At 46.7% G+C, this 15,468-nt stretch overlaps 4 protein-coding genes across 6 annotated transcripts; 2 read left to right on the plus strand and 2 right to left on the minus strand.

The window, feature by feature from the left end:
* Positions 1 to 3,254: 3,254 nt before the first annotated feature.
* On the plus strand, positions 3,255 to 5,931 carry LOC117843591 (ras-related protein RABA3). Its single transcript, XM_034724239.2, has 2 exons — positions 3,255 to 3,948; positions 5,252 to 5,931. Exons 1-2 carry the CDS (start codon positions 3,695 to 3,697, stop codon positions 5,727 to 5,729), a joined length of 732 nt encoding a protein of 243 aa, XP_034580130.1. The 5' UTR covers positions 3,255 to 3,694; the 3' UTR covers positions 5,730 to 5,931.
* A 154-nt stretch (positions 5,932 to 6,085) lies between these two features.
* Positions 6,086 to 8,946, minus strand: LOC117843592 (rhodanese-like domain-containing protein 14, chloroplastic). The gene is made up of 6 exons (XM_034724240.2): positions 8,525 to 8,946; positions 8,372 to 8,418; positions 7,996 to 8,088; positions 7,570 to 7,708; positions 7,390 to 7,492; positions 6,086 to 6,607 (listed from the first exon to the last, which is right to left on the minus strand). The coding sequence occupies exons 1-6, from the start codon at positions 8,712 to 8,714 to the stop codon at positions 6,490 to 6,492; spliced, it is 690 nt and encodes a 229-aa protein (XP_034580131.1). The 5' UTR covers positions 8,715 to 8,946; the 3' UTR covers positions 6,086 to 6,489.
* A 138-nt stretch (positions 8,947 to 9,084) lies between these two features.
* On the minus strand, positions 9,085 to 10,525 carry LOC117843590 (uncharacterized). The gene has a single exon (XM_034724238.2). The coding sequence runs from the start codon at positions 10,355 to 10,357 to the stop codon at positions 9,317 to 9,319; it is 1,041 nt and encodes a 346-aa protein (XP_034580129.1). The 5' UTR covers positions 10,358 to 10,525; the 3' UTR covers positions 9,085 to 9,316.
* A 1,359-nt stretch (positions 10,526 to 11,884) lies between these two features.
* On the plus strand, positions 11,885 to 15,380 carry LOC117843462 (vacuolar protein sorting-associated protein 22 homolog 1). Of its 3 annotated transcripts, none has more exons than XM_034724047.2 (8): positions 11,885 to 12,144; positions 12,225 to 12,408; positions 12,494 to 12,604; positions 13,946 to 14,081; positions 14,193 to 14,347; positions 14,510 to 14,617; positions 14,748 to 14,837; positions 15,115 to 15,380. In XM_034724047.2, the coding sequence occupies exons 2-8, from the start codon at positions 12,358 to 12,360 to the stop codon at positions 15,220 to 15,222; spliced, it is 759 nt and encodes a 252-aa protein (XP_034579938.1). In that variant the 5' UTR covers positions 11,885 to 12,144; positions 12,225 to 12,357; the 3' UTR covers positions 15,223 to 15,380. The 3 variants fall into 3 exon arrangements, with proteins under 3 accessions (XP_034579938.1, XP_034579939.1, XP_034579936.1); XM_034724048.2 differs by having other exon boundaries at positions 12,253 to 12,408; XM_034724045.2 differs by having other exon boundaries at positions 11,886 to 12,144; positions 12,241 to 12,408.
* Positions 15,381 to 15,468: the final 88 nt, after the last annotated feature.

Here is a 15,468-nt window from a genome sequence, read left to right on the forward strand (position 1 = left end):
GCGACGACAAGGGTACACCCCTCCGTACCATACTTTCAAAAAATCATAACTAATTCATATCAAGTCGGATGGAGATAAACTTTATATTAAAATTGTAGATATCGACGAGATCTACAACTTTATAGTTAAAGTTTTTTTTCATTTGATGTCATATTGGTGCTCAAATAATGGACACAAGTTTTAGATTCAAAAATTTAGATCTGAAACTTGTGTCGATTATTTGAGCACTAATATGACATCAAATGAAAAAAAGTTTTAACTCAAAATTTGTAGATCTCGTCGAGATCTATAATTTTTATATAAAATTTATCTCCATCCGAGTTGATATGAATTAGTTATGATTTTTTAAAAGTATATTGCGGAGGGGTGTACCCCTCGTCGCCGCTGGGCCAGCGGTACGCCCTTCCGCCGGCCGAAAGTTCCTGAACCGCGCAGCTCGCGCAGGCCGTCGTGACCGAACGGGTAGCCCAAAATGGCCCGTAAAGTTGCCTAGGCTTTTGGGGCCGTGGGCCTCAGTAGAAGCTGCCGCGCCAGGTCCACCACACTGCTTCTTCCCCTCAAAAAGAAAAAAAAAAACCACACTGCTTCTTGTGTCTGCCCATCACACATTCACACACACAGTCTGGGGATGCCGCAGTGACGAGGTCGATTCGTCGCCGGCGCGGCGCGGCGCCGTTGCCTCCGGCTCCTTTCCACCACGGACGGAGCAACCAACCGCCAGCTGCGCTTGCCGATTGCCGTCCACGGGAATGGTATGGGATTCTCCAGAAAAGTACATGGTTCTAGTGCTCTACGGACCAGTGGTTGTTGTCGAACGTCGATTGAAGCATTGCTCTCGAGGACAGTTTGCACGTAGAAGGCGTCGTCTTCGTACAGACGGTTGGCGCCGATACGTAGGCCATTGCAGGGTACACGTGCTTGCTGTTGCTGTTGTGGTTGATCAGGGCAGAACAGAAGATGCATTCATCTCCAAGCACATGCCCGGACGACAGTGACTAGCCATCAGAAGCATACGAATCGTCACTCCACAGCCACCGTATCCTCGCAGCTGATGAAGCTAGCAAACGAAGCTTATCACAAATTCACAAAGCGCGCGTTGCCCAGAAGCCCGTGCAATCTTTCAGCTCAGTTGCTAGGCTGGCGAGCTTATGCGTCGCCTCGCCAATGCTTGCTTGCTCTGACTCCTCTATGGTGCATGATGCGCCGGTTCTAGCACGCCTTAGTCCTTGTAAAACGACAGTAACGTTGCGCGGCCGGTCAGCCGGTGCACCGATGCCTGCAAACCAGGGGTCTGTAATAAATGGCTTCCGTTGCCCGTGTGGCTGTGCCACGCTGAGCTTTATTCACTCGTTCAAGTTGTTCCTGTGCGTGTGGCGTTGAAAGTCTGAAGCTTTTTTTCCCTCCTTCATGATGACTCGATGAGAGAGTACGTCTTCAAGCCAGGTATAGGGGTGTTTGGATACCGTGTGCTAAACTTTAGCAGTGTCACATCGGACATTCGGATGCTAATTAGAATGACTAAACATGAGCTAATTACAAAATCAATTGCAGAACTCCTATGCTAATTCGCGAGACGAATCTTTTAAGCCTAATTAGTCCAGATTCGTCTCGTGAATTAAACTCCATATGTGCAATTAGTTTTGTAATTAGTTTATATTTAATACTCCTAATTAGCATTCAAACATCCGATGTGACAGGTGCTAAACTTTAGCACGGGGTATCCAAACACCCCCTTAGCATGAGACGCTAGTAGCTTGGTCCCCTTATCCTTTAGTCTAAATCCACAAGCACATCATCACATGTCAAATTTCCATGGATGAATTGCAGCCGCCGGGGGGCGGCGTGATAACGTGATTGCGTAGCCTGCGGAGGCAACGCGACGACAGGGACCTGCGAGAGCCGAGAGCCGAGAGCCCTGATCCGCGACGCGATCGCGCACCGCCACCGTGACCCTGACGCGCGCTCCGGGAACGAGCGCCGTGTCTGGACGGCTGGACCTGATTGGCCTGTTCGCTTTCTGGATGGCACAGGGCCTTGCTAGCAGGACCACCGCCCTGAACAACGGTTGGGAACTCGGATGGATCGTCGCCACGCGATCGAATCCTGCCGCGATATTTTAACGCCTGATGAAGATTCGTCAAGCTTCCGCTGTCACGGCTTCTGAGGAGCTTCTGATTTCTCTGGTCGGGGTCGGGCCGTGTGTGATGTGAAGCCTGATGAGCTGAGTCGGTCCTGGTCAATTAAAATCCTCAGCCACCGTTATCTGGATGATGCATGCCGGGTATACTGGTCCAGCAGTCTGCTGATGTTGTTCCCGTTGAACGTATGGGAGGTCAGTAGTGCTACGAATCAAAGGCGGTAGTTCAAGGCTACAGGCTGCAGGATTCCTGGCATCTCGTCAGAAGTAGCACAGTTCTGACTTCTGCTGCAGGCTTTTCTTCGTTGCAAGAGAAAGACGGGCCTTACCGTGCTAAACTTTATCGTATCGGAGATATTTGAAGCTAATTAGAAAGATTAAATACGAGTTAATTACAAAATTAATTGCACAGAGGAAGTCTAATTCGCGAGACGAATCTATTAAGTCTAATTAATCCATCATAAGCAAATGGCTACTATAACACCATGTTGTTAAATCATGGACTAATTCGGCTTAATAGATTCGTCTCGCGAATTAGACGCCATCTGCGCAATTTAGTTTTGTAATTAGTATTTATTTAATACTCCTAATTGGTATCCAAACATCCTATGTGACAGTGCTAAACTTTAGCAGGTGATATCCAAACACCTCCTTCCTCATCGTGAAGTAAATTTCATGTCACATCGAATATTCGAAGGCTAATTAGAAGGACTAGCTAATTATAAAAGTAATTACACAGATGGAGGCTAATTCCCAAGACGAATCTATTAAGCGTAACCAATCCATCATTAGCATATATTTACTGTAGCATCATATTGTCAAATCATGGACTAATTAGGTTTAATAGATTCGTCTCGCAAATTAGTCTCCGTCTGTGTAATTGGTTTTATAATTAGTTTATATTTAATACTTCTAATTAGCCTATAACATTTGATGTGATAGGAATTTCATGAGCTTCTCGGAACCAAACGGGACCTAACAATGTTCAGAAATAGGTTTCCTCGAGCAGAAAGCAAGGTCCCCCATTTACTCGTGCTCCGCGTCGGACCGATGCCTTCCAAGCCCTGCAAGAAAGGCTAAAGGAAAAGACGGCGACCCATAGACACGACATCTCTAAAAGCCAACCCGGCCAAAAGGAAGGATGACCAAAGACAAGGCGCGCTGCGGCCGCCAGCGTAAACACGCCGCTGGATGATGGCTGCCGGCCTGCCCTTTGCGCAGCAATCCCTCTCGCCAAAAGCAGGACACGCGGGCGCGCGCGCACACAAACCAGCTGAGCTGACCAGCAGCAGAAGCAGAGCTCCACCTCAAAAGCGCCGCGCCTGCGGCAAACCGCCACGCCCCCAAGTTTCCTCTTGCATGCCGCACAAGTAACCAGAGCCTAGCTCCCTGCTGCCAAGTTCTTCTCGCCTTCCTCTTCTCGTGGTCTCGGCGCCGATCGCGCGAGGTTCACACCACGGCGAGGCTGGTTGCAGGAATCAAGAAGCGAGGCCGGCCGCCAGGGAGGTGATCGGGGATTCGGGGTGGTGAGAAGTGAAGAAGAAGGAGAAGGGGAAGATGGTGGCGCGGGGCAAGGAAGCGGAGGAGGAGGAGGCGCGGTGGGAAGGGGAGGCGGAGATCGACTACGTGTTCAAGGTGGTGGTGGTGGGGGACTCGGCGGTGGGGAAGACGCAGCTGCTGGCGCGCTTCACGCGGGACGAGTTCGCGCTCGACTCCAAGTCCACCATCGGGGTGGAGTTCCAGACGCGCACCCTCACGCTCCACCGCAAGCGCGTCAAGGCGCAGATCTGGGACACCGCCGGCCAGGAGAGGTACGTTACGTCTCGTCTCGTACGCCGGCCACATCACATGCTGCTCCGATCCGCTCCGTCGTCCGACGACGCTCCGCCGGCGTGCCTCCTGCACCGGTGCACTCTTATTCATTTAGATAGACCATATAAATATGCTGGTGCAACGCAACGGTTCAATTTTGCCATCCGTATGGCCCTTATTCGGTTGCGCAGGGGTTGGCAGAGATCGGTAATGGATGACAGTTGACAGGGAAGATGGTTCAATTCCCTACCAATCCCTCACGATCCATGATAATCCACATCGAATCGGACAAGGCCACGAGCCCACGATCCGCAAGGGATTGGCTCCTTGTCACGAGAACGGAGTAGAGTAGGTAGGCACTGTACCCGTGTGTCGTTTGGATTGCACTCTAAGGAATTTGGTTCTGGTACGTGATGTGTGCATTCGAAGCTTTAGCTTTTGTAACTTTTACAAGCCTTTTTTTCACTTCGTTAGGCTGTGCGTTGGACAAGTGTATGCTGCCTAACTTCAGAGTTCAGTCTAGTAGTTAGTCGTTTACTTTTGAAGAGGGGGATTCGGTAACCTATGATCCATAGATGCTTCAGGAGGTGAAGTCATGAAGATGATGACATGATGTCAGTTGTCAGCTATCTCTCTCTCTCTCTCTCTCTACTCTTAGAAACCGACAGCCAAAACTATTAAGAAGATGGGAATGCAACGCGTAGTCGGAGTAGTTAATCCCGACGCGATGCTTAGTTGATTCTAGAGGAGGAGATGATGTCTGCTACCTGCCCTATCTCTATCCGGGAATTAGGTTATTAAAAGGGAAAATGTGACAAGATAAGCACGCACATTGGTGGGCAGAGTTTACAATAATGCAAAACTTAAAGCAACTGAAAGCTATGTTTGAGGAGTCCATGTTATGCTTGCTACGGAAAAAAAAAAATCTTCAGACCACTAGCCATTGCAATAGCATGCCGGCCACGCTGAAAGTGATTTCTCGATGGACCGCCATTTCATTTGTTAAAAAAGACTCGACAGACCATCGTGCAAAATGATCTCATGGGAATATCATAGCTTGCGTTCGAATTTGGCGTTTGCCACCTCACCATTTCTCCCAAGATTGTCCTCTGTTCAATGTCTTGTAACCAGAGCATGCTCATTTTTTTCTTTTTCGAAACATGAACGCATGGATTTTACAGGAATTCAAGTTCCAAATGTTAATACTGTATGTGAAACATAAGAAAAGAAATTCTTCACAAGTCTGGGCACCTGGCAATTGAAAAACCATGCTATGTTTTGAACTTTTGATCATGCGTGCAGGTACAGGGCGGTGACGAGCGCGTACTACCGCGGCGCGCTGGGCGCCATGGTGGTGTACGACGTGACCCGGCGCGCCACGTTCGAGCACGTGGCGCGGTGGGTGGAGGAGCTCCGCGCGCACGCCGACGGCTCCACCGTCGTGGCGCTCATCGGGAACAAGGCCGACATGCCCGCGGCGCGGCGGGAGGTAGCCGCCGACGAGGCCGCGCGCCTCGCCGAGGAGCAGGGGCTCTTCTTCTCCGAGGCGTCCGCGCTCACGGGGGACAACGTGGAGCGCGCCTTCCTCACGCTCCTCGAGGAGGTCTTCGCCGTCGTGTCGCGCAGGGCGCTGGAGCTCGACGAGGCCCGCCGGATGCGCGGCGAGCAGGGCGATGGCGGCGGCGGCGAGGTGCTGTCGCTCAAGGGGACCGCGGTGGACGTGGGATCCATCATGGAGACCAGCGCCATGAAGAGGACCTCGCAGTGCGCCTGCTCGTGATGGCGTTCTCAGTGCAGACGTAGGGAGTTCTTTCAATTTTTTTTAAGAACTTCACATCAACAAATTACATATATTGTTACACCCTTGATGGTTTAGGCATGTTACCGTATAAAGTTTGTACGTATCTGATCCATCTTTCATGGATCAGCTGTTTTTGTTTCGAATTTGCAATGCAAAGAAGAGGCAGATTTATGCCATCAAACCCAGTTTTCACATCACAAGTATAATCACCGGCTTCGACATCACCGTTTCTGTTAATTCACTCCAACCTGCGACCCTCTTAACACATCCATGGAATAACTCGATCCAGGTTCTCTACTACAGCATATAAACAGAGGTACTTCACACATGGCATCTGAAACATAAAATTTGATAGCTTAGGACCAGATCCTGTCAGCAATTACTGAGATCTTGACAGAAGGTTCAACAAACAAACTGACAAAACATGATGGAGCGACAAACAAAACCTGAAGAAAGTCTCTTTCAGCAGCCTTAATCGCCAGAAGAAAAATAGTTTAAGCTCGAGATCAAAAGAAACTACGGTTCTGCTCACTTTTTGTTGGCCAAAGCTGATAATCATCATACTCCGACACGTTGGCAACAAAGGTGACACGAGAAACCTAAGACATCTTCATATCGGCAGGAGGAACACGAGACATCTCAACGGGAGAGATGATCTAGATCCTGTGAAGCACATCATTACAACTCGTCACAAAGCATGTGAGCAACGACATTGTAACAAGAAATGTGTCTCTCTTGCTCATTCTTCTCCTTCAACAGCTGGTAGGCCTTCCTTGAACCATGTGTAAAGCCCTCCTTCCAGATGGTACACGTTGCTGTAGCCATTCAGGACCAACAGGTATGCCGCTATCAGGGACCTGCCAAAGTCAACCACAACAGAAGATAAGCTCCAACGTTGATATATGCTTTCTCCTTTCAGAAGGAAAAGGATAGGTGGTAAAGATATGTGCCATAGACATGCTTGATCTTGCTTGAAAGTAAACTCTAACAGCTTCTGAATCTGTAGTCTAGAATAAGCTGTACATAGTACTTTTCTTTCGTTCAGGATTAAGTTACCAAACAACTAAGGGCTTGTCTGAGAAGGTAGGATTGCTCTAAGACTTTTTGGATTTAGTTCAGATTTGAAGTAAATATTAAGAATTTGGATCCTAATCCAATAACTATAAACATGTGAAGAAATTGTGGCTTAACCATGTAGTCACTGAAAATTCAAATGCCAATAACCCAGCAGTTGAAACTGCCATGTAGTGAACTACCATCTAATTAGATCCTATGAAGCCAACACCCTACTGCACTTGCCCTCATGTGCAAAGTGGTAGAGCTTGTAAAAGTGTGTATATCACCTTAAGCTTATCAGATATGTTCACTGCTATCAAATGCAATGCAAAGTATTGATTTTTGAACCATTTTTACCATGCATTTATAGAGGAAATAATGTTGTAAGCACCTATCTAAAAATAACATTTTCCAGTAGTTTCTTAATTCCATTGTGTAACTCAACTAGTCATGGTTGCACTTGCACCTGTCTCTCAGAGAACCATCAGTTTTATTGAGAGGATATACAGATATTGAGAATGATGGATCACACATGTTAATGAACTTGTCAATCTTTCGGTGCTAAGTGCACAACATAACATACCGAGATTGCTTCCCGTCAGGGAAATTTTGTGTTGGCTTCAGTGTCCCACCTGTAGAACATGCCACAATTATCTTGGCATCTTTCCCAACCTTCTCATCAACGCCTGTACAAAGATAACATATACGCTGATTACTGTATCATTTATGAGTAATCAAAGAGCAGCAGCAGTTGCTGCCATACTTTGTATGAACTCAGGGTTCTCTTCTGTTCCAGCAAATATGCCAAAGAATGCAAATGCTGCACGCCTTGCAATATCCCATGCCGTCCATTCCTTTATTAATCTGTATATTTGTACATTGATGGCACCAGGTGGATGAGCCTGCATACGAATGAAATCCATAAAATTTATACAATTGCCACAAAAGAATCAATCTTGGAGTAATAAAACCCATGACATGAAGCAACAGATAATATACAGCAAGAAATGTCATGTTAGGAGAAAATACATATTCAATTAGAATTGTCCAGCATGTGATCTCTAATACGCTATACGCATCAAGGATACTAAGGTGGTGGATTATGAATTAAGAAATGGCACAAAATAGAAATTACTTGGTAAACCTGAGACTAAACTTGTGGCGTGAAAAATAGAGAGTAACAAGATACCTCTTTGAACTCTGCTTCTGGTCTGACATCAAGAATTACAAATTTGTTCTCCTTTTGAAGGCGCAGTGCTTCCTTCACATCAACACCGCGTACCTGCAAAAATAGACAATCTGGTATAAATGAAAAATGCTAAGCACAGTAACCTCACTATGAGCGAACAGTGAATTAATCAATGAATTAACAGAACTAATGTAGATATGTTCCTATAAATTAAAAGGCAGGCCTATTTCACATAGAATGCATAATTTTTCAACCTTCGCACATGTAGTTCAATGTTCAAACCCTCCTCATCGCAGAACCAAAGGTTAAAAGTATTTCATAACAAACTTCCAAAAATGTTTACAAAGAAAATGCATGGAATAGTGCTCCAAGTTACCCGCTTTTGTGCAAGGAGTTGCCTCTTAATTTTCCAATCCTCTTCAGCTGCAAGGAAAAACAATCAAGGAATGGAGTGGAGTAACATCTGAATAAACTAACAGTTGCATAGTTGCATAGCAACTAAAACAACAAAAGAGCACAATTACAGTACCAGGAGTCTTCGCAGGCTTAGTGGCAGCACAACTTATATGTAACGAGCTCACAGCATGCTTCCGAGGGAGTTTCACAGCCTCTATGGGACGCCAGGAATGGCCAGATGCAAGGTCTGACCCGGATGATATCCTCGATGAGCAAGCAAGGCTGCTGTTCACTACAGAGCTAGCTGCGAGCATTGTGATCATGAGAGAGAGGGCAAAAACTTATGAGGACTCGAGGGAATTAGAAGATAGCTTAGCTTCTCATAAGGACTGCACCCTGTTAGTCTGTTACTGGAAGGAGATATTTTTTTGGAAGAAGAAGTGTCCAAAAGGACCCAGTGGTTTTGGATTGGATGTAGCTGCATATCTGAACTTGTGGTGGAGGTTGAGCAAGTGCTGAGATTGTCAATCTGGATTTTGGACGTGTAGCTTGCCCTGACCCCACCACACCAACAACCTCGAAAATACTTACCTCTTGTGTTTCTCATCCCATGATATGATTTCAAACGCAAAAAGATCCACCTTTCTCTGCATGTGAACAAAAAAATGAAAAAAAAAGAGAAAGGAAACAGCATTTCTGCTGAATTCAGCTCTTTATTGGTAGCCACTAGTTCCGAGTTGCCCAAACAGAATTTTCACCTGAAAATCAAATCCATAACTAAACAAAGAGTACAGCAAAATCCAGAGATCCCAAGGCTCCTTAAGATCGCTTAGACCCTCACAATTCAGAACGGAAACAATATCATCAGACAGAAACACCATAACCAGTTTCCTGCCACGATTAGCTCAGCTTTGTTCTGCTCTGCTCACTCACTCCAGTACCCGTCATTTTCTTTCTCTTCTTTCTCCCCCTCCTCGTCATCACCCTCCTCACCGATCTCCATCACTGCCTCCCGGAACCGCTTGACATCATCCAATGCTGCCTTCCGGAACATCGCAATGTCCACGGCGCCTGCCACCATATGGTAACCCCTCAGCTTGAGCTGCTCCGGTGGGTCATTCTGCATCGCAAACCCGCCCAAGTAAGCAGCATTCCCGTCCAAAGCCGCCGCCACCTTCTTCTTCCTGGCCTCCAGAACCTTCTTCTCGGCCTCCCTTAGCGTCGCCCGCACCTTCCTGTTCCCGGGGTCCCAAAGATACCCCATGCTGGCTGACAGGTCGAGCGGGCCCATCTGCACGACGTCCACGCCGTCTACGGCGGCAATAGCGTCGATCTCCGCGATACCGGCGGCGGTCTCGACCTGGCACATGATGAGCGTGTCGTCCTCGCAGCGGGAGAGGTAGGAATCGTCAAGGCCATAGGCGGAGGCGCGGACGATGGGGTGCGCGGCGCCGCGGACGCCGCGCGGCGGGTAGCGGCAGTGGGAGACCGCCTCGACGGCGGCGGCCGGGGACTCGACGGCCGGGAGCATGAGGCCCGCGGGGCCGAGGTCGAGCGCCTTCTTGGCCCAGACAGCGCTGGCCTCCGGGAGGCGGAGCACCGCGGGGGTCCGCGCGGCGTCGAGCGCGCGTAGGCAGGCGAGGGCCTCGGGGATCCCGCCGGGCCCGTGCTCCATGTCGACGACGACGTAGTCGTAGCCGGCGAGGGCGGCGAGCTCGGCGAGGGTGGGCGAGAAGGAGAGGAGGAAGAGGCCATAGAGGGTGTCGCCGGCGGCGAGGCGGGACTTGAGGGAGGGCGCGGGGGAGAGGAGGTCGGATGCCGCCGCGGAGATCGCGGGGGCAAGGCGCCTGCGGCGGGGCAGCGAGGTGGCGCTGGCGCCCGAGCGGGAGGGAAGACGCGAGGGGTTTGGATGGGTTCTGGGTTTGGGCGCGAGGAGGAGGTGGTAGAGGGAGGTGGCGGCGGCCATGGCGAGCGAAGCCGGCCGGCGGTGGTGGAGCTTGGTGGGTGGTTTGGTTCGGCGTTTGGGGATCTGCTATACTGCCGATGCCGAGTGGCGAGGTCGGCGTCCGCGTGGGAGTGTGACTGTGCGAGTGGCGTGTCACGTGCTGCGGCTGCGGTGCGTTTGCTGGCGGCCTTTGGCCGTGCCGTTGTGGCGTTTGCCGTTTAGCATTTTTCTTGATGCAGGGCATGATGACATGTTGTACTCGCAAATCGATGCTAAAATTTTGGTTTGCGTAAGGGTGTGTTTGGATTAGGCTAAATTTTAGCCCTGTCATATTGACTAATTAGGAGTATTAAATATAGGCTAATTATAAAACCAATTTCACAACCCCTAGGCTAAATCGCGAGACCAATCTATTAAGCCTAATTAGTCCATGATTTGACAATATGGTGCTACAGGAAACATTCGCTAATGATGGATTAATTAGGCTTAATAGATTCGTCTCACGATTTAGCCTAGGGGTTCTACAATTAGTTTTGTAATTAGCTCATGTTTAGTCCTCCTAATTAGCATCCGAATATTCGATGTGACACGGACTAAACTTTAACTTCAGCATCCTAGAAGTTTTGACTTTTAAATTGCATTAGTCGAAGTGCTATGGAATGGAACTCAAGTTTTAGACAAACGTACCAAATTTTCACATGACAAGCTTCGGCAGCTTTGATACTAAACCAAACAGTTCAAACGATACTCCAGGCCATTTTGGGGAGCGAAATCTCATGCAACATAGCTACTAGAATAATGCCAGCAGTTTTTGCGAGACACCGGTGCATATTTTTTTGGGACCTTTTGACTAGAACCTCAATCTTATGAAAAAAAACCATTTTTAATGGTTAGGTTAAGGTAAAATTTTCGAGGGGCACTTTGCTTACCTTAGAGAAGCCTGCCGAGAATTTCGTTGGGTCAACCTCATTAAAATCTGGGATCATCAATATTAGTGAACAGTGCAAAACCGTATATTTTCACTAAGAACCTGATTGATCGGATTCCAACTTTTACCAAGCCAAACCATGGCAAGCTAAAATTAAAGCCATGCAAAAATCAAGACTTACCAAAATTGGGGTAAGAAATTTGGTTCTGTTTTTTATTCACTTGCTTTATTGCTAAAATATAGCAACTAATATTTTTCTCCCTACAAGCTTCAAAACTTTCTAGTAACTTGTCATGATTTTGACTAGGCGTGTCAATCTTTTATGAACCAAGTGACGGTCAAATTTTTTAGACGTGCCTTGATTTTGGTTGGGCAAACATCAGCACCGACTAAACAGACTCTAAGTTTACACAAAATTATTGGAGTCAGCTGACCATGACAAAGGGCCTAGCTCCGCATGATAACTTCAGAGGATCTTCTTCTTGTTTTTTTTTGAGAAACTTTAGAGGATCCTTCATTTCATGGTAACATTCGAAGGAGGATTGATTCTTCGTGCGTTGAAATTTACCGTAATGGGCGCGTCTTCTGGCCCGGCCCAGTGCGGCAAACGCCGCGCACACACAGGTCAGCCAACCAACTGCTGCGCCTGTGCGGCTCGTCTCTACCTACGGCCCGAACCAAAGCTGAAAGTCCATACCAAAACGGCGACGAGCACGACAACGCCGCCGGTCCCTCATCCTCTGACGGATCCTCCACCAGCCGGCCGCCGCCCGTCGCAACGCTGCCCCTCGGCCAACCGCCGCCGCTCCCTCTGTCTGCTGGAGCTGAGTGGAAATCCAATCCGGTTATCCGGACGCGTTTTTGATTTATCTGTTGTGTGGTAAGTGATCGTAACTCCCTCGAATCTGGATTGCTGAAAGAATCCCGATTTCTGTTCTGCTTGGTTTTACACTAATATAGGTTCGATTTCGATTAGGTTCTTCTTTAGTTCGCAGGATCAATCTTCCCAAGTTTCGGGTCCAATCTGATTTCCGAAAGGTTTTGGGGGCTCAGCTGAACTCTCTTGCCCCACGGTGGTTCAGCGCCGAAGAGCATGAGGAGGCGGCCGGGGATCGCGGGCTTGCAGAATGCGGCGGCTACTCGCGTATGTGCACTTCTTTTTGCTGGTTAGTTTAAGGACTTGGGCCCTAGTTTGCAATTTGAGATGAATGTGTTCCTGGAACTTTTAGGACCAATTCCGTCTGGTCGGGGAGAATGTGGCCAAGGTCAGGACGGATGTCATGAAGGAGCAGCTGGCAACATTCCGGTCTCAGCTGGAGGAATTCGCTCGCAAGCATAAGGTGATTTGCTGTGTACTTCAAACTGTTGGATGCAACCCTGGCTTGATTACTATGGTCAACTGTGGAAGATCTGCAGACATATGTTGCCTGTGCTTCTATTTGCAACCTGTTCAGTTCTTTCAGCAAAAAATAGAATGGTTATTTTCAGCAGACATGAAAGTATAGTAGTTAGCAAAACCTCTACTATCGAGAGCTTTAGACAATATGGGCATGTTTGGTTTGACGCTAATACCAGCCGCGCCAGTAGTTGGCAAGCCCAGCCAATTGGGGTGCTTGTCTGGTTTGGCGCCGATGATTTGGCTAGCCCGCGCAGCCAGGCCCAAGCACTGCCCCTGCTAGTTCATTTTTGCACCTGCGCATGGGCGAGTCAGGGGCAGTGAAATCTCTTGCCAAATCATTGGCGCGCCGTGGTTGGCAGGTCGAGGATGGGCGAGAACCAAACATACCCTACACATCTATGATTTGGATTAATGCTTCCTGTCAAACTTTGGAAGTACGGGCTGAATTGGCTTATAAGTATGTAGCCCAGCATATATCCAAAACCAATCAATGGTCACAGTAACTGGGAAAGGAAGAAAACAGAATATGGAATATGCTACTGCAAATATGTTTGTAGTTTTCTTTATTTTATTTTATGGATAACTCTGAAATAGTAATAATGCACTTGATAATCTTCTAATCTCGAGCAAAGGTGGAAGAATAAACTCAGACATTAGAAATTTTCCTCTGATGTGGCCTTATAAAATCATTGTCACTGCAATTTTGGTTCAGTAGTCTGTTGCCTTTTTTATTCATTTTATGGTGGCATTGTGCTTTACACCAAGTAATCAGGTGATAAGTAATGACACCCTTGGGGAAACCAAGTAAAATCTTGTCTTAGTTATTTTCCTGAATTTATTAGAGCTTAGAATTTCTTACAGCGGCAGCCAACCAACACCAATCCGATTTGCTGGCTTTTCCAGCTTCTACAGGAAAACACAAAACTGCTTAAGACTGACATAACCAGAAACAAACTCAGTCCAGAAGTTTAACAGGAAAACTACACCTAAACAGCAGCAGTCACACCCCAAAGAAACAGCAGAAAAGGCGAAAGGTATAGCTTTGACTCGGTTTGTCTCATCAGTTAAGCTGCAAAGATGTCCATTTACATCATTTGGTGTTTAACATGCTTTGATGAAACTTACTGCTTTCTTGTGATAGAATTTGATTTGATTTGCCTCATAGCATCTAATGCTATTGAGGTGATATTCCCATGCGCAACAACAGATTGCAATAAATTTGAAATGTTAAAGCATACTCCTATTCTCTCTGGTAATGTTATATAATATTATGCTAGTGCAGAGTGATATCCGTAAAAATCCGATATTTAGGCAGCAGTTCCATGAGATGTGTGCAAAAGTTGGAGTAGATCCGCTGGCATCTAATAAAGGAGTTTGGGCAGAACTTCTAGGGATTGGTGACTTCTACTATGAGATTGGTTGGTATACTCACTTTAAGCTTTCTTGTGGGTTCTTCTGGTCTTGCAAGTAAAATTTGATATTGCTATCTTCTATACTCTGCTTATTACCCATGTTTTTTTTTCTGGCAGGAGTTCAGATAGTAGACATATGCATTGCAACCAGATCACATAATGGTGGTCTGATTGACTTGCTAGATCTCCGCAAACTGCTCTGTCAGAAGAGAAAAGCTACTCTTGAATCTTTGTCTGAAGATGACTGTTTACGTGCTATAAGTAAGCTAAAAGTAAGACTTGTAAGCTTGAGTGATCCTTTTATGATTTATATTTTGTAAGTTTGGAATTGGATGCACATTGTTTCTACGTACAAGTTTGCACTTTTAAGAAAAAGGAAGTCAATACTCGGTAAGAGTTTTAGCTCATCTGGTCCTCCCTTTGTGATTTTACAGGTCCTTGGTAGTGGCTTTGAAGTAATTTCGGTTGGGAGGAGAAAGCTGGTCCGATCTGTTCCTACTGAATTAAATAAAGATCACAGTGGGATACTTGGGCTAGCACAGGTTCGTGCTTTCAATATTGTAATATTTAATGCCACATTACTAGAAGCTTTTAAATTACTAATATGCTAGTACTGCATTCGAAAATGCAACATTCCTCTGGTTATAGCATCACTGGCAATTTGACATGCAGGCTGAAGGCTATGTCACAGTAGAACAAGTTGAAAAGGAATTCTCATGGTCCGCTGGTCGTGCCATTGATGCCCTTGAAACTTTACTTAAGGTAATACTTGCTTCCTGAATTTTTCCTCTCAGTAGCATTTAACGTGGATTTTTTTCATGTACCAAATTGTAGCTTAAATGCATGCTGTTGCCATATCAATAAATTCTTGCATAATCAATCTTGCAATTTGTTGGTGCCATCCATTTAAATATTTAATTGCATGAACACATGCCTATGGACAATGCTTGGGAGCAGTTTTAAATCAAACATGAAATTCCTTGGTCTCTACATGACTCTGTTTTGCTGATTTTAAACCTGGAACTGTTACTACTGTCAGGAGGGACTTGCTATGATCGACGATGGCCACAGGGACGGCAAGCGCAGATATTGGTTCCCATGCGTCACTGTCAGCTCCGACACAACCGGCAGCGAAACCAAGTCATAACCTGTACTATGTCAATTTTTGCAAACACGCCGTTTTGTATTCTTTTCCCTGTATCCATTTCGCTGTGAGAAGTGGAACAATCAGATGTATCTGTGTGTAAGGATAGAATAGCATCCCACTTCTGAATATGAAAGGTGTGAACACCCCACTTCTGAATATGCTCCAGTTTTTTTTATACAATACATTCAGAGTCCAGAATTCCAGATAGTTCTGGCCTTTAGGATGTTGCAGTCTGTTTGTGGCTTC

The sequence above is a fragment of the Setaria viridis genome, chromosome 2 (assembly GCF_005286985.2).
Source record: "Setaria viridis chromosome 2, Setaria_viridis_v4.0, whole genome shotgun sequence".
NCBI lineage: Eukaryota > Viridiplantae > Streptophyta > Magnoliopsida > Poales > Poaceae > Setaria > Setaria viridis.